This window comes from Sprattus sprattus (genome assembly GCF_963457725.1).
Source record: "Sprattus sprattus genome assembly, chromosome: 11".
Taxonomy (NCBI): Eukaryota; Metazoa; Chordata; class Actinopteri; order Clupeiformes; family Clupeidae; genus Sprattus; species Sprattus sprattus.
In genome coordinates this window covers 11,622,576-11,650,030 of record NC_137909.1, presented here as the reverse complement: position 1 = coordinate 11,650,030, position 27,455 = coordinate 11,622,576, and the positions used below count along the sequence as shown (strand labels likewise).

General features: G+C 42.3%; 2 protein-coding genes across 2 annotated transcripts; one reads left to right on the top strand and one right to left on the bottom strand.

The window, feature by feature from the left end:
* Positions 1-11,497: 11,497 nt before the first annotated feature.
* On the top strand, positions 11,498-14,576 carry LOC308372312 (phospholipase A2 GL16-1-like; the record flags this gene model as incomplete). The annotated part of the gene is made up of 3 exons (XM_080847469.1): positions 11,498-11,604; positions 14,078-14,211; positions 14,455-14,576. 3 exons carry the CDS (start codon positions 11,498-11,500, stop codon positions 14,574-14,576), a joined length of 363 nt encoding a protein of 120 aa, XP_080703595.1.
* Positions 14,577-15,442: 866 nt separating this feature from the next.
* LOC308372311 (sodium- and chloride-dependent betaine transporter-like) lies at positions 15,443-24,610 on the bottom strand (the record flags this gene model as incomplete). The annotated part of the gene is made up of 13 exons (XM_080847468.1): positions 15,443-15,532; positions 15,798-15,968; positions 17,080-17,180; positions 17,647-17,746; positions 18,405-18,530; positions 18,855-18,967; positions 19,502-19,626; positions 19,759-19,787; positions 19,989-20,123; positions 20,436-20,568; positions 22,629-22,839; positions 23,892-24,026; positions 24,478-24,610. 13 exons carry the CDS (start codon positions 24,608-24,610, stop codon positions 15,443-15,445), a joined length of 1,602 nt encoding a protein of 533 aa, XP_080703594.1.
* Positions 24,611-27,455: the final 2,845 nt, after the last annotated feature.

The following is a 27,455-nucleotide window of genomic DNA, read 5'->3' as shown; positions in this document are numbered from 1 at the left end:
TGAACTCCCTAATGGGAAGCACAATGACGACAAGGGCAAGGAAAAACTCCCTTACCAGGGATTTTATAAGTATTTTGTTGTGGTGAGTTATGTAAGGGATAATGTATAGAACGCAGGTCATTATCGGGAAAATAAGCCCAGAAAATAAGCCCAGAGCCCAGAATAGCACACCGAAGCGAAGCTGACTTGGTGCAAACGGATTTTAGTTATACAAGGATAGCAAGGATAGCAGGATACACGACAGTCTGCATCTCAGATGGAAGCAGAAAGATTATTTCACAGGAAGGGGGTTGATAGCAGAAGGCTCTGCCTCCTATTGTGTTTTTTGATATTCTTGGAATTACAAAGAGACCTGCGATCTAGGAACAAATTGGTCTTGGTGGGCAGTAGGTGACAATTCATTCCTTGAAGTCATTTGGAGCTAAGCCGCTAAGGACTTTGTATGTTCGAGGGAGTACTTTGAAATGAACTCTACTTTTGACAGGGAGCCAGTCCAGAGAGGCCAGTACAGGTGAAATATGTTCACATTTGTTTAGTTCTAGTACGTGTGCAAGCAGCAGCGTTCTGTAGAAGTTGGAGGCTCTTTATTGAGTTGTTGCTTCTTCTGGACAGGAGGGCATTGCAGTAGTCTAGTTGCAACAAAATAAAAGCATGGATTCTAGATCTTGGAGGGATAGGGCCATTCTGATTTTGGCAATATTGCATAGATGAAAAACAGATGTCTTTAAGATCTGTTTTGTGTGTTATGTAGGAGGACTTGGTTGATAATAGTGTTGGTTGTTGATGAGATGCCATAGAGTGTCGGTAGATGGCTAAAGGACTTAAGGAGCAGGAAATTGTGAGTCATCCAAGCTTTTACATCTAGCAGGCAAGCTTATATCTTGGGTAGCTGTACAATATCAACAGGTTTAATAACATTACTTCAATAACATATTGAAGTACTTAGTATTCTATGTCAGGGATAGGAGACAGCGCTTATTTACATGTCAGAGGTTTTGGAATGTTAAAGAAGCAGAAAAGAAAGGCATCAGACTCATTATGACGACAAGTGGAGTGATGACCAACAAGCAGGCCTTGAAATACACATTAGGAGGTTTGCCCAGAACCTTCTGTACAATTGCAGAGAAGCAGCAGATTCATTCACTGAATGAACAGCTAGAGAACTGCAAGGAGCAATTAGCTGAATTTGACAGAAAGTGTATGGGATTTGAATCGCAGACCACACCTTTAAAACACAGAGTCCATAGGGCATGTCATGATGTATTACATCACTCTGTGATCACTGAGCATCACTCCCCAAAACCCAGACTGATGAAGACTGTATCTTTCCTCAGACTCACCAAAGATCCAGATGATGGCTACCACCTCAGCAAAGGCCATGATCATGACTGACACAGACGCAGTGTAGTGGTCCATCAGCTGAAACACGTACACTCCTCCCTACAACAGGATCGACTTTAGGGTCTCCAACCTTATTGGTACCTAGGACTACCTGAACAGTAGTAAATAATGTTGAGGGCTGCTATTTAAAAAAAATTCTTGTATAATATACAGCCGCGGAAAAAATTAAGAGACCACTTCAAAATTATCAGTTTCTCTGGTTTTACTATTTATTGGTATGTGTTAAAGTCAAATGTACATTTTTGTTTTATTCTATAACCTACTGGCAACATTCCTACCAAATTTCAAATAAAAATATTGTCATTTAGATCATTTATTTGCAGAAAAATGACAATTGGTTTTGTACTCATTTTCGCTAGTTTCGCTATTTTACTATCACGTGAACGAGACAAGCGTCTTGACGTGACAAGAGGCACAGGCGAATATTACGTCCTAGAAAAGCCAGTCGTTTTTCAAAATAAAACACCTTTCAGACGCTAATAATGAATAGGCTACAGCGGACATTACATAAATTATTTATTCTTTCTGCGCGGCCCGGTAACAGATGCCTCACGGACCGGTACTGGGCCGCGACCCGGTGGTTGGGGACCACTGTTCTAGAAGGCCCGGAAGATTTCTTTCCTCGTGTTGAACGTGACACGTAAACGTCCTTTGATTGGATACTGAGGCAGACCAGTGCAGTGCTTCAGTGCTCAGTTTAGCTGGCTAATGTGAAAACGACGTACATCGGTTTCAATGCTTATTATGCTAGTTGTTTCAATTGGTAAGACTAAATATAATTACATTAACCAACTCAAATTAACTAGTTTACACCAACTTGATAATTCCAGTTTTTGATACAATTACAACGCCATTTTCAAGACGGAACTTTCAAGAAAAACTGGATATGGTGAGGATGGGAAGTTTAATGAAACTGCTTTGCAGGTGGGACAATGCGATGTTTAGTGGACAAACTTGTTAAAGCTTTCGGTGGACTTAATAAAACTTTGTAGACTAATCCCTGAAAATCGCCTTTTATTTTTAAGTTGTGACAGTAATATCCAAGCGATCATATAACTGAGAGTTTACTACTCTTAATGTATTGTTAATACGGGTGTATTGATTTTAAATGCTCCGGAAATATTTATAAAGTCTGTTGTACTCGACTATGTTAAGGTGATGCAATGCTCACTTATACTGCCTTTCTGTATAGCCTAAATATAATGGTTCGAGAGCCATGGCGTCATAATGATGGTATTAGGAGGTGGATTGACTCAGTTTAACATCGTGTAGGACATCGCTGAAGGCCCAGTCGTGAAATGCACGGACCGCCACTGCCTAGTTCGTCTTCTCTGATGAGTCCAATTTTCAGCTTTGCCCAACACATGGTCGTCTGATGGTTAGACGGAGACCTGGAGAGGCCTACAAGTCACAGAGTCTTGCACCTACTGTGAAATTGGACTCATCAGAGAAGACGAACTAGGAGACCCTCCAGTCCGCTTTGGTTCAATCCTTATGGTCTTTTACAAACCTCAGCCAGGCAAAGTACAACATTGTCCCGGAAGAAAAACTTGCTTCCTATTGCTCTGACAATGTTCCCCAACGCTGAGAAGTGTTTTTTCCAGCAGGGCAATGCTCCATGCCATACAGCCAGGCCAGTAAAGGTGTGAATGGAGTATCACCAGATCAGGGCCCTGTCATGGCCAGCCCAATTTCGAGACCTGAATCCCATAAAAAAAACCTCTGAAATGTGATCAAGAGGAAGATGGATGGTCACAAGCCATGAAAAGAAGCCGAGCTGCTTGAATTCTTGCGCCAGGAGTAGCATAAAGTCACCCAACGGCAATGTGAAAGACTGGTGGAGAGCATGCCAAGACACATGAAAGTTGTGATTTTAAATCAAAGTTATTCCACCAAATATTGATTTCTGAACTCTTCCTAAGTTAAAGCATTAGTATTGTGTAGTTTAAAAATGAATATGAGCTTGTTTTCTTTGCGTTATTCGAGATCTGAAGACACTGCATCTTTTTTGCTATTTTGACCAATTGTCATTTTTCTGCAAATAAATGATCTAAATGACAATATTTTTATTTGAAATTTGGTAGGAATGTTGCCAGTAGGTTATAGAATTAAACAAAAATGTACATTTTACTTTAACACATACCAATAAATAGTAAAACCAGAGAAACTGATAATTTTGAAGTGGTCTCTTAATTTTTTCCGCGGCTGTATATTGTGAATGTGTTAAGACACAGGAAGACAGTGCTAGAATGGGGCTGTTCTACATTTAAAGACACAAAACACCATACATAAAAGTCCCAAACAATCAGTCCATGGCATAGTACACTTGACATGTGCATGTATTTCTCTCTCTCTCTCTTTCTCTCTCTCTCTGCTGAGTGCATGCTGGGAAAGAGTGAGCGGTGCGTTGAATGAGTGAGTGTGAGCGTGGACGCTGTGCCACAAACGCTTGTGTTCTTTTTTCTATCTTTCTTTCCATCTTCTATGTTTATTTTGTTTTGTGTGCGTTAGTTTTCTGTTTTTCTTTTGAGATATAATTTGTTGTACGTAGAGTAGGTTAACATCGTATATTGTTTACCTGGGCGTCTGCTTCCTCCTTGGGAGTATGACTGCCTTAGGTATGGAGGATTTTAGTTTTCTCACACGACAGCATGCCGTCAAAATAACTACGACTGCCAGTGTTGAGGACTGCAGTCTCGCATTTGGGCAAATCGTTAAGCATGAAAATGTTTTGTCCGCGGCAAGGATGAATAATGCCACTCAGGGGCGGCCCTAGCACATTTGGCGCTCTAGGCGAGCTTCACTCCTGGCGCCCCCCCCCCCCCCCCCCCCCCCCCCCCCACGAAAACGGAAAACTTTCAAACGCTACTTTGCCTTGTAAGCCTGCAATTATTTCACATAAACACAACAACGATCGCAGCAAATAGACTGTGTTACCGTCACGCACCTGTATAAACTCAGTCCCAAAACAGTACAACGACATGCAATAAGAACAGTAAGGAACAGGTACATCGTTAGTTCATCATCACACATAGAAAATGATGCGCCCGCCGCAAGGCATTATGGGGCGACTATGCCGGCACGTTACAGTATGTATTCTCATTATTTGTTAAATTTAGCTTTGTGGCGAAATTTACTTTTTCGCTTCAATGTCGTTAAAAGTATAAGTTAATTTGCGCTTAGGCTTAAGTGACATTGTTGGAGGAAGTTTGTTTTGTAATTAGTTGCAGCAGACGAGGCGCTGTTGAGCGGCTGTTCCCATAAATCCATGTTAATGTTCGTCATTCACAATAATGTTTGATAACCCCCTGAAGAAGTTGTATTAATTTTTTCCCACGTGTTGTCTATCTGCTCATTATACACTGTTTCTCCAAAATGAGTTTGATCTCTGAAATACTGTGTTCATTAGTGTTTTCATGATAACATATTGTAGCAACCCTTAATGTGTATTGTACATCATAAGTACATATGCCTGCACCTCGCGAGGTTACAACATCATTCATTATTCATCATTCACCTGTCTTTACAACGGTAGAGAGAGCAATTTGGTGTGTTCTGTAATCCGGCCCGTCTAATCATGCACGCCGTTCTGTCAATACCAATGAAGAACATACCCCTCCGTTTTTTATTTTTGGCTCATATACCCTAATGTTAGATTTAGTTCTTAATGTCAAAATATTGGTTGGAGATATAGAAGGGGCGCCAATGAATGCGTCCGGGGGGAAAAAAGAAAATTATTATTGTGTTTTTTTTTCTTCTTTCGGGCGCATTATTTGGCGCTCCCCCTCTGATGACGCTCTAGGCGGCCGCCTATCCCGCCTGTAGGAAAGGCCGCCCCTGATGCCACTGTTGTTTTCTTAAGGACGGTGGGAATGGCGAACTCACTGGTAGAAACCGGAATTGTAATGAATGGGGACTACATTGATGTTTTGCCCCTGTCTACTCCTTCCAAAAAGGTCATAATTTCAAATGTGCCACCCTTTATTAGTGATGAGGTCTTGTCTGATACCCTTTCACGACATGGTAAACTGATATCTCCAATTAAGAAGATTGCCATTGCGAGTAAAGACCCGCTGTTAAAGCACATCGTATCCTTCAGGCGTTCTGTCTTCATGGTGCTTAAAAAGGAGGATTTAGATCTAACGCTAAATGTGAAAGTTGACAACTTCAACTATGTCATATATGTCACGACAAACTCTATGAAGTGCTTTCGTTGTGGACAGGTGGGACACCTCGCAAGAACTTGTCCCGATACCCGGAAAACCCCAGATAATGCAGACGCAAATACGAGTAAGGATACTGATAAAACTACTACAGCTACTGATGTTGAAACAACAGAAGCCAGTAATGCCCAGACAACACCTGTGGAAATTGAACTAGTGAAAAAGGCCAATGGTATTGACGAGCTAGAGATAGTTTTTAATGACTATCGGAATATTGAGAACGAGGCAGAGGCCGTTGAACTAACTAGCGCTGGCGATGGGCCAGAGGAGGACACAGAGAGCACCCAAAACAGCTCTAACTCAATCGCTGAAATTAATAATAGTGACTTGGACAACGTTGATGAAGGGACAAGCTCTTTAATGGAAAGTGAGGAGGCTCTCTTCAAAGTTCCAGCTCCTCAAAAGAGGAAGAGAGTAAAAAAGAGCGAGCTAGATGACAGTCTAACAGATGGTGAAAGTGAGAGTGATTTCTCCGACTGCAGTATAACGTGCAGTTTGCGGAGGAGTGGCTTCTCAAGCCATACCTACACAGTAGAGGATATTAAGTCGTTCCTATTAAAAACCAAACATACGCGCAACGTCCGTATTGATGATCACTTCCCTGACGTTGAAATGTTCATTGAAAGAGCTAAGTCATTCATGAGTGAAAATTGTTTTACCAATCAAGAAGTATACCGTCTCAAGAAAATGTTTAAGAAGCTGGCCACACTAGCAAATAATGATGAAAGCAATGAGAGAGACTAAGTATCTTCTGATGATACTATTTATTTTCTTTTTATTTATAATGTCTCAACTCCATATTGCCTCTTTAAATGTAAATGGAGCAAGACAAAGTTTGAAAAGGGTAAAACTATTTGAAACAATGAAGCAAAAAAAGATTGATATTTTCCTTATACAAGAAACACATACTGATGCTGTAAACTCAGCTGAGTGGACAAGAGAATTTAATGGACTTGCCATCCTAAGCCACAACACAGCTACTAGTGGTGGGGTTGCTATACTCTTTTCACAGAGTTGCATTCCTTTTTCCTACCAAGTTGAAGAGATTTTAAAGGGGAGGCTTTTAAAAGTTAAAGCACAGTTTGATGACTATTGTTATGTGTTTATATGTGTATATGCACCAACTATGGCCACTGACAGAATGCTGTTTCTGAACACTTTAGACAATGTATTAAGTAGCAATGACTCTGATGAATTCTGTCTTATTGGGGGCGATTTTAACTGTACTGAGCTTGACATAGACAGGAACCATATAGAGCCTCATATGCCTTCGAGAAGAAGAATTATTGAGCTAATGGCCACATATGATCTTGCAGATGTTTGGAGGACTATTCACAAAGATCAACGACAATATACATGGGCTCATTCACATAGCGGTCTTATGTCTTTGGCTCGTCTAGACAAGTTTTATAGCTTTAGACATCACCTAAGCCTTTTTAAGAATTGTCGTATTATTCCTACTGGATTTTCTGATCATTGTATGGTGCTATGCACTCTGGCATTAAGGTCAGTCAAGCCAAAGAGTGCATATTGGCATTTTAATACATCATTATTGGAAGATAACCATTTTAAAGAGGTGTTTACTTATTTTTGGAACAATTTTAAACTAGAAAAAGCTTCCTTTTCCACATTGCAGCAGTGGTGGGATATGGCTAAGGTTAAAACGAAACAGTTGTGTCAGCAGTACACACTCAATGTCACTAGGAACCTAACTATTTCACAAAAAGATCTGGAAACAGAAATAATGAACCTCCAGAACTTGGTAGATACCACAGATGATCCAATTAAGAAAAGTAATTATATTGGAAAAATTAAAATAAATCAAATAAAACTTAATGATCTACTGGAAAAAAAGGCACAGGGCGCTCTGATCCGATCACGTTTCCGTAATGTTTCGGAGATGGATGCTCCTTCCAAATTTTTTTTTGGTCTTGAACAGAGGAATGGTCAAAGGAGACTCATTCATGCCCTACGCTCTGAAACAGGGTCTTTAATAACTATGACCTCTGATATGAGGAAGAGGGCCACAGAATTCTACTCAAACCTTTTCAAAAATGAATATCAAGAGAAACAGGAGTTGAGTGATGCGTTCCTGAAAGATTTGCCAAAGTTGACAGAAGACTCAGCGGCAAGGCTTGATAGAGCATTGACTTTGGAGGAACTGCATGATGCTGTCATGGGGATTGAGAATGGGCGCTCAGCTGGCATTGATGGGCTGCCTGTAGAATTCTACAAGCATTACTGGCCAGTCATAGGGCAGGACTTGTTAGACATGTTGAAGGCCAGTGTGGAAGGGGAAAAACTCCCCCAAAGTTGTCGTAGAGCAGTCCTGACCCTGGTGCCCAAGAAGGGTGACCTGACTGAGCTTAAACAGTGGCGCCCGTTGTCCCTTCTGTGTATTGACAGCCGTATCTTTTCTAAAACGCTAGCCACAAGGCTAGGAAAAGTAATGGCAGAAATAATTAATGTGGATCAGACGTACTGTGTGCCAGGTAGGTCAATTTTTGATAATATCTTTCTAATAAGAGATTCACTGAATGTTTGCACTACATTAAAGAAAGAAGTCGGCCTTCTCTTCATGGATCAAGAGAAGGCATTTGATCGAGTAGAGCATACATATTTATGGAAGGTTCTGGAGGTTTTTGGATTTAATCCAGGCTTCATTGCAATGATAAAGGTTTTGTATAGTGACATTGAGAGTCTACTTAAAATAAATGGTGGATTGTGTGCACCTTTTAAAGCGGAGAGAGGCATCAGACAAGGCTGTTCCTTGTCAGGCATGTTGTATGCTCTCTCTTTTGAACCTTTATTACAAAGGTTAAGAGATGAAATGTCTGGTGTCTGTTTGGGTCAAGGTGTCTTACGCCTATCAGCCTATGCTGATGACCTTGTTGTAATGGTGAATGGACAGCGGGATATAGATGTTTTAAATAACATTTTTAAAGATTTTAAATGCCTTTCTTCAGCCAGTGTCAATTGGACCAAAAGTGAAGCTATTTTAGTAGGAGAGTGGGCAGGTTCCTTGCCAACGCTTCCGGATGGGCTTAATTGGAAAAGGGGAGGTTTCAAGTATCTTGGTGTTTTTTTGGGGGATGTAATGCACAAAAATTGGGACGGTGCATTGGAGAAGATAAGAGGCCGTTTGAAAAAATGGAAATGGTTGGTGCCACAATTGTCTTACAGAGGGCGTTGCCTCATTATAAATAATCTTGTTGCTTCCTTTTTATGGCACAAATTGATGTGCCATGATCCACCATCAGGCCTTCTAGCCAAAGTGCAGGCACTTTTAATTGACTTTTTTTGGGACCGCCTGCATTGGGTGCCTCAAAGTGTCTTATATCTTCCTAAAGAAGAGGGAGGACAAGGTGTTATTCATTTGTCCAGCAGAGGTGCAGCTTTCCGGCTGAATTTCATACAGCGCCTACTTACAGGGCCAGAGGACTTGACGTGGCGAGGAATGGCCTGTGAAATTCTACATACTGTGGGGGGTTTGGGACAAGATAAATCTTTGTTCTTGATGGACCCTTCTAAATTGGACACAACTGGATTACCTGTTTTCTATAAAGGATTATTCAAAGTTTGGAACTTATTTGAAATACAAAAACAAGAAGAGAATGTATCTCTACACTGGCTTTTAAGAGAGCCGGTTATCCATGGAGGGAGGCTGGACATAACCTGTGGCACTGCTGCATTTGATATGCGACTTTGCCAGAGAGGAATAAAAACCTTACATGACCTTGTAAACATATGTGGACCCACACTTGAAAATGCTGACAACTTAGTTTCTCAGATGGGGTTGAGATCTGTACGTGTAATGGGCCAGGTCTTACACAAATTGAGGTCTGTTTTAACACCAGATGAGCACAAAGCACTGAAGGACTATGGCAATGGACTGATGGGTCCAGACGCAACTGATCCGTTTCCAAAATTGATTTTTATCCCGAGAATCAATGAATGTGAGGTTTCCCCGCTATACGCTACTGAATGTATGAGAATGGACATGGTTGAAGTCAGTGGCAAAATTATGTACAGGAACTGTGTCAAAGTTTTGAACAAGAGATGGTTAAGCAGTAGAGTTGATACACCGTGGCGAAGTGTATTAAATCTAAAGAATACTGTAAAGCCAGAATGGCGAACCTTGTACCGACTACCATTAACAAAAAAATGGGGGATTTACAATGGAGGGTGCTCCATGGTATAGTGGCAATGAATTCTTTTATTACTGTTTTGAATCCAGATGTCACACAGGATTGTCCTTTCTGCATAGAAAGAGAAACAGTATTTCATGCTTTTTTACATTGCTTAAGACTATTACCTTTGTTTAATTTTTTGCACAGCCTTTTCAGGGCTTTTAATGAGCGTTTTTTAGAACAAATATTTATTCTTGGATTTAAACATTGTAAAGCGGACAGGTTCAAAGGAGAACTAATTAATTTCATTTTAGGTAATGCAAAAATGGCTGTCTATATCAGTAGGAAAAACAAAATAGACCAGGACTCTGATTATGATGTTTTGACTGTTTTATTGAGAATTTTAAAATCAAGGATACAAATGGACTTCAATTTTTACAAATTCACAAGTAATCTTGCTGCTTTTGAAGATGTTTGGTGTTATAAGGGAGCAGTGTGCTCAGTGATCAATGAAGAGCTAGTGTTTGCATATGGCTTGTCATAAGTGTTCTCTCTTTTTTTTTCTTTTCTTTGGTGGTGGTGAGTGTTTGAGGATATAATGTAAAACTGTATTTTTGTAATAAAGGATAATTAAAATTCAAATTCTCTTTCTCACCTGGCTCCCCAGGGCAAGGACGAAGAGCATAAGAAAGAAGAGAAAAGCCCAAAGCTGGGAAGCAGGCATGATGGCGAGGATCTCTGGATACACCACGAACGCCAGGCCAGGCCCTGTGATGGACAGCACATATCAGAATGCATACGATACAAACACAAGGTCCGGGCATCTCTGGGTAAATTACAAATGACAGGACAGGCCCTGAAATTGACAGGACAGGAGATTTCAGATTTGAATTGTTAGGCCATTATGATCTCCATCATGGTTTTCTCCACCATCTAAGTACTGTGATGGACAGGCGATATCAGAATGCACACACAACAAACACCAGTTAACTCCAAACTCCAGGCCAGGCGTGGACACCGACATAAACACTTATCATATCACAGGAATCATGGTGTTCATGTGTTTCTTTTATTGACAGCAGTCAATATAACAACTGAACAATTATTCTAACTGTAGATTGAACTTAACACCGGAACAAAAATAAATGGGTAGGCTTGTCTGGGTACAGAAATGGAAAAGCGTGGGAGTTTTAGAGAGAGTGTACACGTGCATGCTAGTGTACAATGCACAGCATGTGTAAGTTCGTCAGCCTTATCATCAGGAGCCAAGGCTGCAGGAGAGAATAAAAAGGTCTCCAGGGATGTGTAGTGTGAGCAGGTCACTTCTCTGGACAACATGAACACTCTCTCTGCCATTCTTCTCCTGTCTTTTGGTCTGTGCTTTGGTGAGTTACATCACACACACACCCTGAAGACACAGGCAGATTATTTATTTTCAGTTTGTCTCTTTTTCACGTTACCTTATATTGTACACTGAATGATTTTCAGTGGTGTGTGTTTAAAATGAAACATTATGTTATTATAATTATTATATTATTATATCACATTGTATAATTTATATTGTAATTTTGCCAGGAAACATTATTATAGTAAACTCTAGTCCTTACTGCTTTCAACAGTGACAGCAAAATGTAAGTAATTATTGTGGGAATGTTTTCTTTCTTAACTCGCTCTTGGTGTGTGTGTGTGTGTGTGTGTGTAGCTCAGGCCATGGACTACAGGACGCTTGGGCAGTTCAAGGACATGATCATCTGTGCAAACCCTACCAGCTGGCCCATCCTGGACTACGCTGACTACGGCTGCTACTGCGGAAAGGGCGGCTCTGGAACCCCTGTGGATGATCTGGACAGGTCAGTCTCCTTGGGGTGAAGGGAAATATGTGCCATATAGCCTGGTACAGCAAGCCTTTCTCTTGTGGTATCACAATACCAGATGAAACACCACCACCTAGTGCTGAAAGGCACATAACTACACTCACCTTATTAACGTTTGTAATCAAACACACTTTTCTGGCAAATTTAGCAAATTGCTCCTCTGGGCTCTGGGTGTTGAGCTCAAATACCAGCAACCTTTGACCTTAATGGCGGACTGTGCCTTTAATACTCAATTTCCAGTGGTGGAATGTAACAAAGTAGTTTTACTTCGTTACTGTACTTTGTTACATTTTTACGTATCTGTACTTTACTTAAGTAAAAATAATAGTGCATACTTTTTACTTTGTCTTCGTTACATTTTGCAGCTATTATCTATTATCTATACTTCTCCGCTACATTTCTACAATATGTGTCGTTATTCGTTACATTTTATGAACACAGTTGCCTACACAAAAATATGGATTGCGTTGCTTTAGGACGTTTCAACCAATCAGGTGGCTCTATCAGCTCCAATGACAGCAGAGTGTGTATTTGACAGCAGCACTACGGTAGCCTTGCCTGTTTTGCTTAAACATTCGACAAACAGCCTGACTAACAAACAACTTTTCAGCATGGATTCAGAGTTAGCCTCATCTGAGGACATGTTCAAGTTCACAGGCCTCAAGAATAACTCGTGGAGGTTTCAGTGCGTTTCCTGTCTACCTCAAAAAAGGAGTTGTTAGCCTTCAAATGTGGAGAACCCGTCGAGTTATGCGGAGTTCTTGCTATGCTAAGTTAATGTCTAAGACTTTTGTATATCGTATGCGGTTAGGAGGGAGGGGTGAGGAGGAGGGCGGGATGAGGAGGAGGGAGGGGTGAGGAGGAGGGAGGGGTGAGGAGGAGGGCGGGATGAGGAGGAGGGAGGGGTGAGGAGGAGGGGTGAGGAGGAGGGAGGAGGAGGGGTGAGGAGGAGGAAGGAGGAGGAGGGAGGGGTGAGGAGGAGGGAGGGGTGAGGAGGAGGGAGGGTTGAGTTGCTCAACATTTTATAGCCAATTCCCTGGCGTAAATATGTCCACTACAAACACGAATCATATTCTCATGTAAACCAGCAGATTTAAAAGAAATTCCTGCATTCAAATAATGTATCATGAAAGTTTGGACGAAATGGTCATTTATTATTACATTAGCATTTAATTATCACGGCAAACAATTACGCTGCACTGAACTGTAAGTAAAGTATAAAAAAGTTAAAATAACGAAACCTGTAATTATTTCTTGTGAACGAATATCATTCACGTCTTACTAAACCTAGACACGCGAAAGTGAACGAGGTTAATAAGTCCTTTCTGTTTCCTCTTCTGAGCATATACAGGTTACGTGAAAAATTATAAGACCCGTATCCGAAGACTCAGTCAAAATGAACGAAACATTTCGGTTTTCTCTAGCTTCCCATGCTGAGCCTATGTAGATCACGTGAAAAATGATCCAAAGACTTGCATCCGGCAGATGAACTAATCGTTCACCTCCCGACCGTGTATTTGGATCAACGTTTCGTTCATCTGCCGGATACGGGTCTTTGGATCTATAATTCGTTGTTCGGCCGGATACGAGTCTTTGGATCAATGATTCGTTCTTATGCAGGATACGGGTCTTTGGATCTATGATTCGTTCTTCTGCTGGATACGGGTCTTTGGATCAATGATTCGTTCTTTTACCAACCGTGTCTTTGGATCAATGATTCGTTCTTTTGCCAACCGTGTCTTTGTGATCTATGATTCGTTCACCTGCCGGATACGGGTCTTTGGATCCTTTACCACGTGACCTGCATAGGCTCAGTACTGGTAGAAGAAACAGAAATGATTCGTTCCTTTTCCGACTGGGTCTTCGGATACAGGTCTTTGGATCATTTTTCACGTGACCTCCATTCAACGAATCATTTCTGTTTCCTTGGCTTAGCCTATGCAACAGTCCCGATGCGCGGTCATAAGGAAAAGAACTTATCTTTTTTTGAGAGGACTCGTTACTCTCGAGTCCTTGTAAGGATTCGTTCAAAATGAACGAATCGTTCACAAATGGCACATCACTAGTCTAAGTAGATGATATTGTCCACCCAAAATGAGTGGGGAAAATAATGTTAGCAGAAGAAGGATGAAAACGTTGTCAAACACTGGCGCAGCGGCAATCACAATTATACCATACAGATCTAGAATTCACATTTATCTGCATATCTAACGTAACTTATTGAAACCATTGCGTACTTGTGACTCAAAACTGCTGTCAACACTGGGCTGACTAGCTACGTGGGGGGAGGGGTGTTTCTATGTCAACAAAATGGCGACGGCTTGGTTTGCGAATAAGGCTAATAGATGCATGTGGCATATTGATAGATGTTCAAGAGAGATCCTATGTAGGTGAATGACTATGAATGACTGTTACATTCAACACATGACCACTTGACATACACACCCAGGTGCTGTGAGGTGCACGACCGTTGCTACAGCGATGCCATCAAGCATCCTGAGTGCTGGGCCATCTATGATAACCCCTACAACTCGATCTACACCTTCACTTGCAACATCCCAAGGGAAACCATCACCTGTCCAGGTGAGACACAGTCAGACACTCGCCCGTCTCCTTTGGTTGATGATTATCATCTATGGCTTATGTCTTACTTGCACAGTATGTTGGTATCTATTTCAGTGGAGCACGCTAGCAAAGCATTCAACATAGGTCTGGAGTAAGATAGAACAAAAGGAGAGGCTAAGTTCTTAAGCTCATGTTGTCCGTGTCATACTGGATATCGCCACTGTGCTTCTGCTCACTCTCCCCTGCATCTTTCTCTGACAGTCAACAAGAATGACGAGTGTGAGCATTTCATCTGTGAGTGTGACAGGAAGGCCGCAGAGTGTTTCGCCACCACTACTTACAACCCTGAGAATGAGCACCTGCCCGGCAGCCAGTGCAAGTAAACACACACACCAAACAACCTGGACTGGAAGTACAACTTGGATCAACTTCAGCTGAGACATGTTATGCTTTGCTTAAAAACTTAGTGTGTCACAATCTCCACCAAAATGCTTGTAAACTGTCTGCATGCTGTCAGTAGAGTATGACTGTCTCCATATTATGTACTTGTTTTTTCCAACATGGCCACCGATGTACCTCATAGTGCATGAATCTGTTTCCTCAATCAAATAGATACATAATAAACTCCAGTAGGCATTTAAAAGGTGTGTTGTGTTTGTGTTTGCCTGTGCCTTCTAGTTCATGTCTCGCTACCACTTCTTTTGAGAGCTGAACATTTATAATGAACATTCAGGATGGACATTTATATAGGTACACATCACTCCTGTGTGAGAGGATGCAGCATTGAATTCCATACAGTCAATATACACATATACACTTTGTAATGAGGTTTCCAAATGATACTAAGTGTCCAAATGTCACTTTTCCACTTCTGTCTGACAAAGGCCATAAATGTTAATTCCCAACTTGCATTTTTGAATTATGTGGCTAATTATAGATTATAGTTTAGAGTATGGACTTATTTTTTTAAAACTGTTTTGCAGGTAAAAGGAGATTAAACAGGTCAAATTTGATCAGAACAGAAACACTAGATCAGGTGTGTGTGTGTGTGTGTTTGGGGGGAGGAAAAGCAATAACTTCAGACTACAGCTGATTCTGATATGGATCCGGTAGAGCCGTTCCAGTGGCCTGCCAACTGTGGTGAGTGTGTGAGTGTGTGTGTGTGTGTCTGTGTGTGTCTGTGTGTGTGTGTGTGTGTGTGTGTGTGTGTTTGGCTCTTCTGGGATGTGCTAAGAGTGGCGTGTTGATCTCAGATGCTGCTCAGGGGCACACACTCCCCCTGGTGGTGGGAAGGGTCACTAACAATGGTCAGTTCAGGGACTCCAGTTGCTCTGAGTCTCTGTGGAAAAGGAGATACGGAAGAGGATTAAAAGAGAGGGTCATATGTTATGAAAAAGAGGATACCTTCATGAAACCCCTTTGATTATGTGCACTTTGTGTGTGTGTGTGTGTGTGTGTGTGTGTGTGTGTGTGTGTATTTCCTCACGTGATTTTCAGAGTGATTGCATGTAGCTGTGTGTGTATGTGCGCGTGTGTGTGTATATGTGTCTTTATGCTTGTGTTTAATGTGTCGGGTGTCTAGTTTGTTCTGTCCATGTCTAAACCTGCAGCAGTGTCCCCTGCCTGCGGCACAGCTCGTGCAGAGCGCCCAGAGGGATCCAGCCGATGGAGCAAAGGGTGAATATCCAGCCCAGGCCTTGGGCCCAGCCTGGGTACCGGTAGCTCCTTCCGTACTGGGGGGGAGTGAGCTGGACAAGGCTAATGATCAGAAGTACCTGTACAAGTAACATAGGACATGTTAAACTGTTGTTATGGCATATTTATCTAATTGTTAGGAAATAGTCTGTGTGTTCAGTACTAGCACTCATAGCATGGTGTCTTTCACTTAATAATTCAATTTAATTCAATTGAATTTACATAGCGGCAAAACAATACAATTGTATGTAGGTGCTTTACAGAACCCAGGGCTTGAACTCACTTTGAGCAAGCACCATGGCCACAAGGGCAAGGAAAAACTCCCTTAACAGGGATTTTATATGTATTTTGTTGTGGTCAGTTATGTTTAGTTATTTTGGCTGACTTGGTCCAAAGGAATTTTATTTATACAAGGACAGCAAGGATGGCAGGATGCACGACAGTCTGCATCTCAGATGGAAGCAGGAAGATTATTTCACAGGAAGGGGGCTCGATAGCAGAAGGCTCTGCCTCCTATTGTGTTTTTTGATATTTTTGGTATTACAAGGAGACCTGCAATATGGGAACAAAGTGGTCTATGTGGGCAGTAGGTGACAATTATTTCCTTGAAGTAATTTGGAGCTTAGCCGCTTATGGCTTTGTATGTTTGAGGGAGTACTTTGAAATGAACTCTACTTTTGACAGGGAGCCAGTCCAGAAAGGCCAGTACAGGTGAAATATGTTCAAAAAAATGTGCAAGCAGCAGCGTTCTGTAGAAGTTTGAGGCTCTTTATTGACTTGTTGTTACTTCTGGACAGGAGAGCATTGGGGTAGTCGAGGGATAGGGCCATTCTGACTTCGGCAATATTGCATAGATGAAAAACTGATGTCTTTGAGATCTGTTATGTGTGTTAAGTAGGAGGTCTTGGTTGATAATTGCACCAGGACTTTTGGTACTAGTGTTGGTTGTTGATGAGATGCCATCGAGTGTCGGTAGATGGCTAAAGGACTTAAGGAGCAGGACATTGTTAGTCATCTAAGCTTTTACATCTAGCAGGCAAGCTTATATCTTGGGTAGCTGTACAATGTCAAAAGGTTTAATAACATATTGAAGTACTTAGCATTCTATGTCAGGGAAAGGAGACAGCGCACATTTACATGTCAGAGGTTTTGGAATGTTAAAGGAGCAGAAAAGAAAGGCATCAGACTCACTATGACGACAAGTGGAGTGATGACCAACAAGCAAGCCTTGAAATACACATTAGGAGGTTTGCCCAGAACCTTCTGTACAACTGCTGAGAAGCGGCGGATTCCTTCGGGAGTACACATTTAAAAACACACATTTTAGGCTGTGACTTGTAATTGCGTTTTGTTGATTTTTCCTCAAATGTACCATATGGACTCATATACATTAAAGGCAGAGTCTGCGATCCAGGTGTAAGGTTGTTGATATCTGAGCTCAACAGCCAATCTAATCACACCCCTCCCTTCCATGCTCCTGATGCAATATGTTGATGGGCTAGAATTGTTTATGGCTCGGCCCCAGCCACTATGTTTGTTTCCCATTTACACAGTACACACACTGAATGGACAGCTAGAGAACTGCAAGGAGCAATTAGCTGAATTTGACAGAAAGTGTATGGGATTTGAATCACAGACCACACCTTTAAAACACAGAGTCCATAGGGCATGTCATGATGTATTACATCACTCTGTAATCACTGAGCATCACTCCCCAAGACCCAGCCTGATGAAGACTATATCCTTCCTCAGACTCACCAAAGATCCAGATGATGGCTGCCACCTCAGCAAAGGCCATGATCATGACTGACACAGACGCAGTGTAGTGGTCCATCAGCTGAAACACGTACACTCCTCCCTACAATACAGAAAAACAGGATCGACTTTAAATCAGGGGTCTCCAACCTAATTGGTACAGAGGAATACCCGAACAGTAGAAAATAATGTGCAGGGCTACTTATTTAAAAAAATATTCTTGTATAAAAATATATTATGAATATGTAAAGACACAGGAAGACGGTGCTAGAATGGTGCTGTTTTAAACAAGCTTTTTTTTCTTTTTTTTTTACCACATTAACATGTATAGGTACTATTTTGAAGGGCTGAAGGTCTACCGGGTTTCCGTGGAGTTGGTGAAGCCTGCTTAAAATGGCATATGTGACATACAATACCATAACAAAGGACAAAGCTAGTCTACAATTGGGTCACCTCTCCCCCCTAAAACCTCACTCCCATTCTGGGTCACCACACCACTGCACCTGACTTGATTTAAACCCGTCCCCTCAGGTATGAGAGGTGAGTGCGCTAGCAAGGAGGCTAAAATGAATGGGTGCTAGAGTCACTGGTGCATCCTGGCACTGGTGAATGAGTGTGAGCTCACTGCTTGTCAAACCCTTGATCTTGGTGTTGGTGACACCTTGCTCTGCCAGTTGAGCCACAGGAGTGCTAGATGTCAGCAATCTGCAGAGCATGTCCAAGCCAGATCAGGGCCAGATCTAGGACTGGTTCATCCTCACCTGTGTAATAAACATGAGGCCCAGCAGGAGTCCAGGCAGGCAGACCAAAGCCACCAGCAGCTCCTTACGTCTGAGAGCCGAGGGAAGTTTCGGGCCCAGACTGTCCACAGCACAGGTCACCACCACCTGTAAGTGAGGAAACTGCCAAGACAACACAGTCTCAACACACACACAAACACACACACACACAATCCTTCTCCCTTTCCTTGTTCTTATCTGTCATTCTGTGTGTTTGTGTGTGTGCGTGAGTGTGTGTGCGTGCGTCGTACAGATAAGCAGCAACGATTGCAGCCCAGTGTCCAGTTCTTAACAGACGCAAAACACCATACATAAAAGTCCCAAACAATCATCCATGACATAGTACACTTGACACATGCGTGTATTTCTCTCTCTCTCTCTCTCTCTCTCTCTCTCGCTCTCTCGCTCTCTCTCGCTCTCTCTCTCTCTCACCTGGCTCCCCAGGGCAAGGAAGAAGAGCATAAGAAAGAAGAGAAAAGCCCAAAGCTGGGAAGCAGGCATGATGGCGAGGATCTCTGGATACACCACAAACGCCAGGCCAGGCCCTGTGATGGACAGCACATATCAGAATGCACACACTACAAACACAAGGTCCGGGCATCTCTGGGTAAACTACAATTGACAGGACATGCCCTGAAATGGACAGGACAGGAGATTTCAGATTTGAATTCGTAGGTTAGGCCATTATGATCTCTGGGTTAATTGCAAACACCGATCTAAGTACTGTGATGGACAGGAGATATTAGACACATACTTCAAATTGGCAGAACAGGTCCTGAGATGGAAAGGAGATATCAGAATGCACACACAACAAACACCAGTTCAGACTGTTGCGATGAATAGACGTTTGGGTTAACTACAAACACCAGGCCAGGATCATTTCACGTGCCAAGGCTGGTAAACTGAAACTACAAAGGTGTAGCCAAGCCTTTTTTGTCATTCAGATGGTGGAACAACAGAGAATATGTAGGCAACGTCTGGTGCTGAAAGCACTGCTTAGAGCAAGAGGGTTTCAGCCAGTCTCGATAGTCTATTACCTCACCTCCCAAGCTGTACAGAATCAGACTCATTGACTTTACCCCCGACTGCGAGCTCGTCCACAGGAAGGTCCCGTATGTGGGCCAAGTAGCCCATGGCGGAGAAGATGACGAAACCAGCAAAGACACTGGTGGCTGAGTTAGCCAGACAGACAATAACAGAGTCCCTGCAAGGAAAATCAATACATGGCAGATAAGGCAACAGCAGGAGAAGAGACCATTATTAGCTGTGAGCATATGCATGAAGTATACCTCAGTATATTATTGAATTTGTTGTAGCTAGCAAGGGATGTCATTACTCCAAAGCCAACTCCAGCAGAGAAGAGAACTTGAGAGGCAGCATCAATCCAAACCTGGCAGTGAGAGAGTTTGTATTGTGTGTGTTACTCCTCGATGTGTAATATTATAAATGAAGAACAATTGAGTCTGTATTTTATAAGATGCAGTCATTGAAAACTGTTAACATGTTAAAACAAGGCAATTGTAAGTTGCTTTTGATAAAATCGTCTGCCAAAATGAGTCAGTTTACCTGAATCTCCCCAAGTTTGTGCCACTTGGGGGTGAGGAAGAAGAGGATGCCCTCGGTGGCCCCGGGGAGGCGCACGTTGTTGATAAGCAGAACCAAGAGCACAGCATACGGAAATAAAGTTGTGAAGTATACCACCTGTGAACACAGAGAGACCGCAGAGACGCCACGTCAGGGCCAGACACAGGACAAGGCTGGGCAAGACTAGCTGCTACTGTTCTTTGTGGTAATTAAATGTGATTGGAGAGATATTTCTGCATGTTTACTCAAAATGGTGAAGGGTAAAGGTCCTGAAATAGTAATTTTGTCCTTTGTTGTGACTGTCAGAGCTTCACCTATTTACTGACTCATTATTGACCACAAAGACTCATTCATGCGGGGACTGTTTTTCATATAGCTAATGTGCTCTTGACAAAGACTATGAATGAATATAGTACACATAGTTCTAACCTTTCCAGTGAATCGTATTCCCTTGAAGATGCAGAGGTACTCAATAGCCCAGGCCAATACAAGTAGACCAGCTAGCTCCCAGCATATGTTCCCCACAACATTGATCCCTTCACTGATATCCAAGAGTCTGTGGCTAGAAAAGAGAAGGATTCAACACCATCTTTATATTATTTATCTCCTGTCTGTGACTGTAAGCTTAATGAGGACATTTGTGTTTATGAAAGTTGGTGCAATTTATCATCCTCGACTCTACTGGAATGGCCACAGTAATCCCGTTTATATCACAGCTAACTTGCCAAAGTAATTAATACATATGCTGTAAATGATGTTTAATGTAAACTTATGTTATTAGAAATCATAACTTAATACAGTGCAGAACTATTGTTTTATCTTTTGTTGACCTTGATGAAATATCATTACTAATCTCAACAGTTATATTATTATTCTAAATCATAAGAAAGTTTATACTTTTAATTTTGGTACTTAAGTAGAATATTCAGCCTTAAATCTGCTTCACAGAAAAGGAGAACATGAGCACATGTACAAAACAAATCAAGCTTTATTTAATCGAACTCGCCCAAAAACAAGTCAGAAGCCTGCCAAGTAGCCTACGTCTTTCAACCAGTAGACATTAATAGCACTTTCATAAGAATGCATAGTATAGTTATCAATCTTCATTGTAATTATAGCACACCAACAGGGACGTGCAGTCATAGGAGGCAGGGGAGGCAGAGCCTCACCTGTCATTTTGAAAAGTAAAAAAAAAAAAAAAAATTGATATTTATATATATATACAGTACTGTGCAAAAGTTTTAGGCAGGTGTGAAAAAATGCTGTAAACTAAGAATGCTTTCAAAAATGGAAGTGTTAACAGTTTATTTTCATCAATTCTTCATAAATTAACAAAATGCAGTGAAGGAACAGAAGAAAATTCTAAATTAAATCAATATTTGGTGTGACCACCCTTTGCCTTCAAAATAGCATCAATTCTTCCAGATACACTTGCGCAGTTTTTGAAGGAACACGGCTGGTAAATTGTTCCAAACATCTTAGAGAACTAACCACAGATCTTCTGTGGATGTAGGCTTCCTAAAATTCTTCTGTCTCTTCATGTAAACCCAGACAGACTCGATGATGTAGAGATTAGGGCTCTGTGGGGGTCATACCATCACTTGCAGGACTTTCTGTTCTTCTTTAAGCTGAAGATAGTTGTTAATGACATTGGCTGTATGTTTGGGGTTATGTTCCTGCTGCAGAATACATTTGGTGCCAATCATACGCCTCCCTGATGGTATTGCATGATGGATTAGTATCTGCCTGTATTTCTCAGCATTGAGGACACCATTCATCCTGACCAAATCTCCAACTCCACTTGCAGAAATGCAGCCCCAAACTGGAAAGGAACCTCTACCATGCTTCACTGTTGCCTGCAGACTCTCATTATTGTACCTCTCTCCAGCCTCCAGCGAACAAACTGCCTTCTTCTACAGCCAAATATTTCTAATTTTGACTCATCAGTCCAGAGCACCTTCTGCCATGTTTCTGCACCCTAGTTTCTATGTTTACGTGCTTAGTTCAGTCACTTGGCCTTGTTTCCTTGTCGGGGTAGAGCTTTTTGGCTGCAACTCTTCCATGAAGACCACTTCTGGCCAGACTTCCCTGGACAGTAAATGTCTGTACCTGGGTACCACTGGTTTCTGCCAGTTCTGAGCTGATGCCACTGCTTGAAATCTTCCGATTTCGAAGGTAAATAAGCTTGATGTGTTTTTCATCAGCTGCATTAAGTTTCCTTGGCTGAACACTGCGTCTACGATCCTCAACGTCTTCTTCAAAAGAGCTGGAACTGCACATTTTGAAACCCCTGTCTGCTTTGAAATCTTTGTCTGGGAGAGACCCTGCTGATGCAGTATAACTACGTTGTGTCTTGTTGCTGAGCTCAGTCTTACCATGTAAATGGATAAAAAATAAACATTTATTGTTTACATTTTTCAAAGCATTCTTAGTTCATAGCATTTTTTCACACCTGCCTAAAACTTTTGCACAGTACTGTATATAAATATATTATATATTTTTTAAATAAAAAAAATACATCGGTTGCTTGGTGCCCCTTGAGTCTTGGTGCCCCTGGGCAGTTGCCCAGTTGCCCATATGGTTAATCCGGCCATGCCTAGACTCAAACTGTGGCGATCTTACTCAAAGAACTGCTGGCTTGGGGAGCGCAGATGAGTGGTGTTGCTGTGGGCGCTAATCGAGCAGTTTTCCGGAATGTTCCAGGTGTTGTTGCAGGACTTCCAGGGCAGTGGGTTACTGAACGAGTGGAGCATGTAGAACAGGATCCAGGTCACGATGGTGTTGGTGTAGGTGCAGGTCAGGTATGATATTACCACGGGGGCGATGCCCACACCTGCGTGTAGAAACATTCACATGGTGAAGGTCTCATTCTAAGACATGAAAAATGACAGCAAAACCACTGATCATTCTTATAAAACAATTGGGTTCTATCGCGTAATTTAGCTGTTTCTGAGAGACGTTCCATGCTATAGGTTATTCATCAACATACCAACAGTTATGGGACTTTTCACAGCTAATAATAAATCACTCCGCGATGAAAACATTTGCGTTGATGATAACCGTTAATGCAAAATTCTTAAAATTCCAAACCAAGACGTTGACAATGGAACTATTTTTTGTTGCCACTTGGCCTGCGGCCTCGGTGGCTACGGTCGAACACCACCCGTGGGATTATCCCTTACCTAGCCTACTCCCACTCGTGCTATATTGCTTAATTATTTCTATGGCTTAATTATACGAGAGTGAAAAACAGATCACCCTAACATGACTGTTAAAGTAAAACTGGAGTAAAAGTTTCTGGAGCCGCCAGATAGGGGGCTACTTTCTGCTGGACTATTCAGTAACTTATTTACGGTCTTGCTTTGTCTTGTGTTGCACTTGTTTGATGTTTGACTGTGTAAGGAAAGTTGTTGACTCGCTAGTTTGTCAAACAAAGTGAGCACATTTCAACAAGTTAGCCACTAGCTGACATCTCGTTAGCGATGTTAGCAAGCTTGTTATAACAAGCTTGGACATTGATGCTAGTAATAAGTGCTCTCGTGTTGGCTCGTTTGTAATGTAATTGAGATAGCTATGTTGGTTGGCCTGCCAACAACTTTCCCAACATAGTCAAACATCAAGCAAGTGCAACACAAGACAAAGCAAGACAGCAAGAAAGTAGCCCCCTACCCTACCTGGTGGCTCCAGAAACTCCATAGTGTTTCTTGCTCATATTGAAGCTAAAGCAGTGTTTCAGTTTTGCATTTTCAGTGACCCACTATTTCCCACTCCCTTAATTCCCATATGAACTCATTCATTCTGTCATCCAGTGTGTGTGAACCTGTCTGTTACTCGTGCAGGGCAGCAGTGGCAATTGGTCTGTGGCCTGGCTCCAGGACTGCCCACCTTTCATGATGGGACATATCTGAGCAAACGCCTGCATAGGTCCCTTCTGTGTGTACTGGCCTACAACGTTCTCCAGAAACACCATTGGTATGGCACACAGGAACAGCATGATGAAGTATGGGATTAGAAAAGCACCTGGAGGAATCACAGACCCTTTTTTACAGAACAGCAAATTCTGCTAACATCTAAGCAATTCAGTTTAACCAATGTCTAAAACAGAAGCACCTGGGGGAAGAGAAGAGACTGCATCTTTTCACAGAGTTTCAAATTAGCTTATTTCCAGGAGATACTTTCCATATTTGATCTCAATATAGGTAAACACATATAGATTCTTACTAATAATGAGCAATTCAGTTTAACCAATGTCTGAGACAGAAGCACCTGGGAGAAAAGAAGAGACTGAATCTTTTCACAGAGCTTCAAATTAGCTTATTTCCAGGAGATAATTTCCATATTTGATCTCAATATAGATAGATAGATAAAGATTCTTACTCTGAAGAATAATGTACCGCTTAAGTACCCAAAGTAAGTTTCAGGTGAGGTAAGAAATGAAATTAGCTCCACAAATGTTCTCTTAGCTTCTTACCTCCTCCATTCCTGTAACAAATGTAAGGGAAACGCCACACGTTTCCGCTGCCGACCGCATATCCCACCGATGCCAGGATAAACTCTGCGCGGTGAGCCCAAACTCCTCTGAGTTCGGACGGATCTTTTTCCATGCTTAGGGGCAGGCTAGCAGTCGCATCCATGATTTAGCTCCTGTGGAATATTTTTATATGAGTTGTATGAAGCAATGTCTCGAGGAGTTTTAGTATGGTTAAATAGAACAAGTTTGACAGCATTTCTGCTCTCTCCGTAGTTCGGCAGGACTGACTACAAGCTGAGACCTGTATGCATGCGTCATACTCCAATATACCTGTTTGCGTCAAGCTCAGGTCCACCACTTTGTGGAAGTGATGACCATGTTTGGTTGGGAACCTACTGGCTCAGGAGTCAGTTAGTTTAGGTAAGATGTTGACGTCAATGTCCTCTTGCCCCCATTTAGACGTACGCATTGGCGAGGTGCTGGCGCCTTGCTTGGTAGACACTGGGTCCATGGTGTCCACCAGTGTTGAGTCTTTCTTTTTTAAAAGCATTTGGCGCCACTGGGTCAGGATCGTTGTAGGCCTTGCCACTTGCTACAGCCCTGCGCAGCCAACGGGCCTGCTATCCCCTATGTTGAGTACATAGAGTTAGATGCGGAGCTTGGTGACCAGGCTGTGTCAAACTGTGGGATCCTGGTCGTAAAGGCCCCCCAGGTCACGATTCCTGGTGTGCAAGGAATGAGTGTCCTTAGCAGGTGCTACCAGGGAGCTCTTTTTGGACAACACGACCCGTCACTTTTCTTTTAACAGCCCTTGATATCAATGGCCCCTACTCCCATCATTCAGGCATGTCAACAGTGTCGTCATGCTGAGACACAGCTGCAGGAGGGGTTGCAATGCGGCCCTGCTTCTCGTTCTGTCTTCGTGGTTTCGACCATGTAGTATGCCCTGGTGTGTTTATGACCTTGAGGGATCCATCGTCGGGGCAACGATGAAAGAGTGAGGGGTAGAATGTAGCAGTACGGATTTAAGTTGACGTCAATGCGCCGTCTGTTAACTTTTCCCTGTCTACCTAATTTTCCAGTAATTAGGTGGCACTCTTGTCAGTCTATACAGTCCCTATAAATCAACAACGAGGTGCAAACTGGGCATGCGTAATACTCCACGGTACCTGTTTGCGTCAAGCTCAGGTCCACCGGTTTGTGGTAGGTATGACCATGTCTGGTTGGGTCCTCCTCATTCCCAGCCTTGCACTGTCCCCGGTTTCACTCCCGGAATTGGCTTGTGCGTTATTTGTGCACTACGTGCAGGTATGTTTGGGTCCTTGCTTGGAATGAAAGATTACTTGGTTTAGTTAGCTACTCACCCACACTATACTTTTGTATGCAGCTAGCGGACGCATAGTAGCTGCTGCCCGTGTCGTCCTGTGTTCCGTGCTCTCATAGGCTTTGTAGGCTGTATTATTATTAGCTTTGTGTGGCGGTAACATTCTTCATCTCTCCCATAGGAATTGGCCTGGGTGGGTTGACGCCGCTGCTGTTTTGCTGGGAGTGTTTTGCTGCTAGCTTCCCTGTTTTGCTTACAGTGATTGAAACGTTTCGTCTCCCTTCACGTCTCGTCTCCCTTCCACGCAGCTGCAGTTTGATAGAGCTGCTCCTGCGTTGTGTTAATGTTGTTTGTTTCATATTGCTTTTCTGTTTATTTGTATCCATCTCCGGGTGGTTACCGTTGTTTTTTTTCGGTTTGTTACGTGTTCAATGTTCTGTTGGCTTTTCTGGGTGCCCGAGGTTAGGTAGTTCATCCTTCTCCACCCTAGCGGTTGTAATATCTCCCGTGTGGGTGATCTTGAGCTCATTTTGGTGTGTGTGTATGTGTGGATTCACCCCTTTATGTGCATTTGGTGTGAGCAGTGCACGGTTGCTGTGTCCCCCCTTGAGAAAAAACCCTGCTTCCTAAACTCCTGCCTGACTGGTAAGCCTCAGTCCAGTGTCTGTCTGTGTTGTGTTCATTAGTGTGCTTGCCCGAAGGGAAGCACAGTATTGTTATCGTCAAGTTTTCTTTATTTATTAGTGTGCTTGCCCGAAGGGAAGCACAGTATTGTTATCGTCAAGTTTTCTTTCTTTATTTATTAGTGTGCTTGCCCGAAGGGAAGCACAGTATTGTTATCGTCAAGTTTTCTTTATTTATTTATTTATTCTCCCCGTTTTTCTTGCAGCTAACTACTCCTCGCCCGATTGAGATAGAGACGCCATTCAAACACCGAAACGTCTGGCCCGATCCGGTGCAACCTGCTATATCTTTTCGTGGCGGTACTCCTTGCCACTCCTTTTTTATTCCTCTTTTTCATCACCTTTTTCTCTCATTCACTAACATGGTGGAAGGTTGAGCCATTGTGACGTCACCCACTCTAGTTGAGATTGGAGAAGGCGAAGCTCTCGGCCGCTCTGTATTCTCCTGTAACGGCCGTTGACGGCCAGCGACGACCAGCATACAATCATGGATGTAAACACTGGAAATGCTGTTGCTGAACTTCATCTACACACCTGATTTAATTCTTTAAGCCTTATTGAACATATTTTTATCTTAAAAGCTATATATTTGTATTTAACTATTTTGAGAAATGATCACGTTATTACGTGATGTGCCTTCGCTGCAGAACAGGATGGTATAAGAGAAAGAGAGCGGAGATTCTCCTAACTAGCTGGCTAAGGTAGCCATCCCATTTAAGCTATTCATATTACCGCTAAGCTATTTGTGACATTGGTAATTATACAGAATAATTTGTTACATTTTGATGGATTGTAACAATTAAGTAAGTAAGTAAGAAGAAATATAACATCATTTAATTAGTTCAAGGGGTTTTTAGTCACACACACACAGCAAACGTGTAAAGATGAGTTAGAAGGGGAGGGTCATTAGACAGCCTTCTGATTGGTTGGAGTTAGATTACAGGGGGTCATTTTATTGGGTGAGGAGTTCA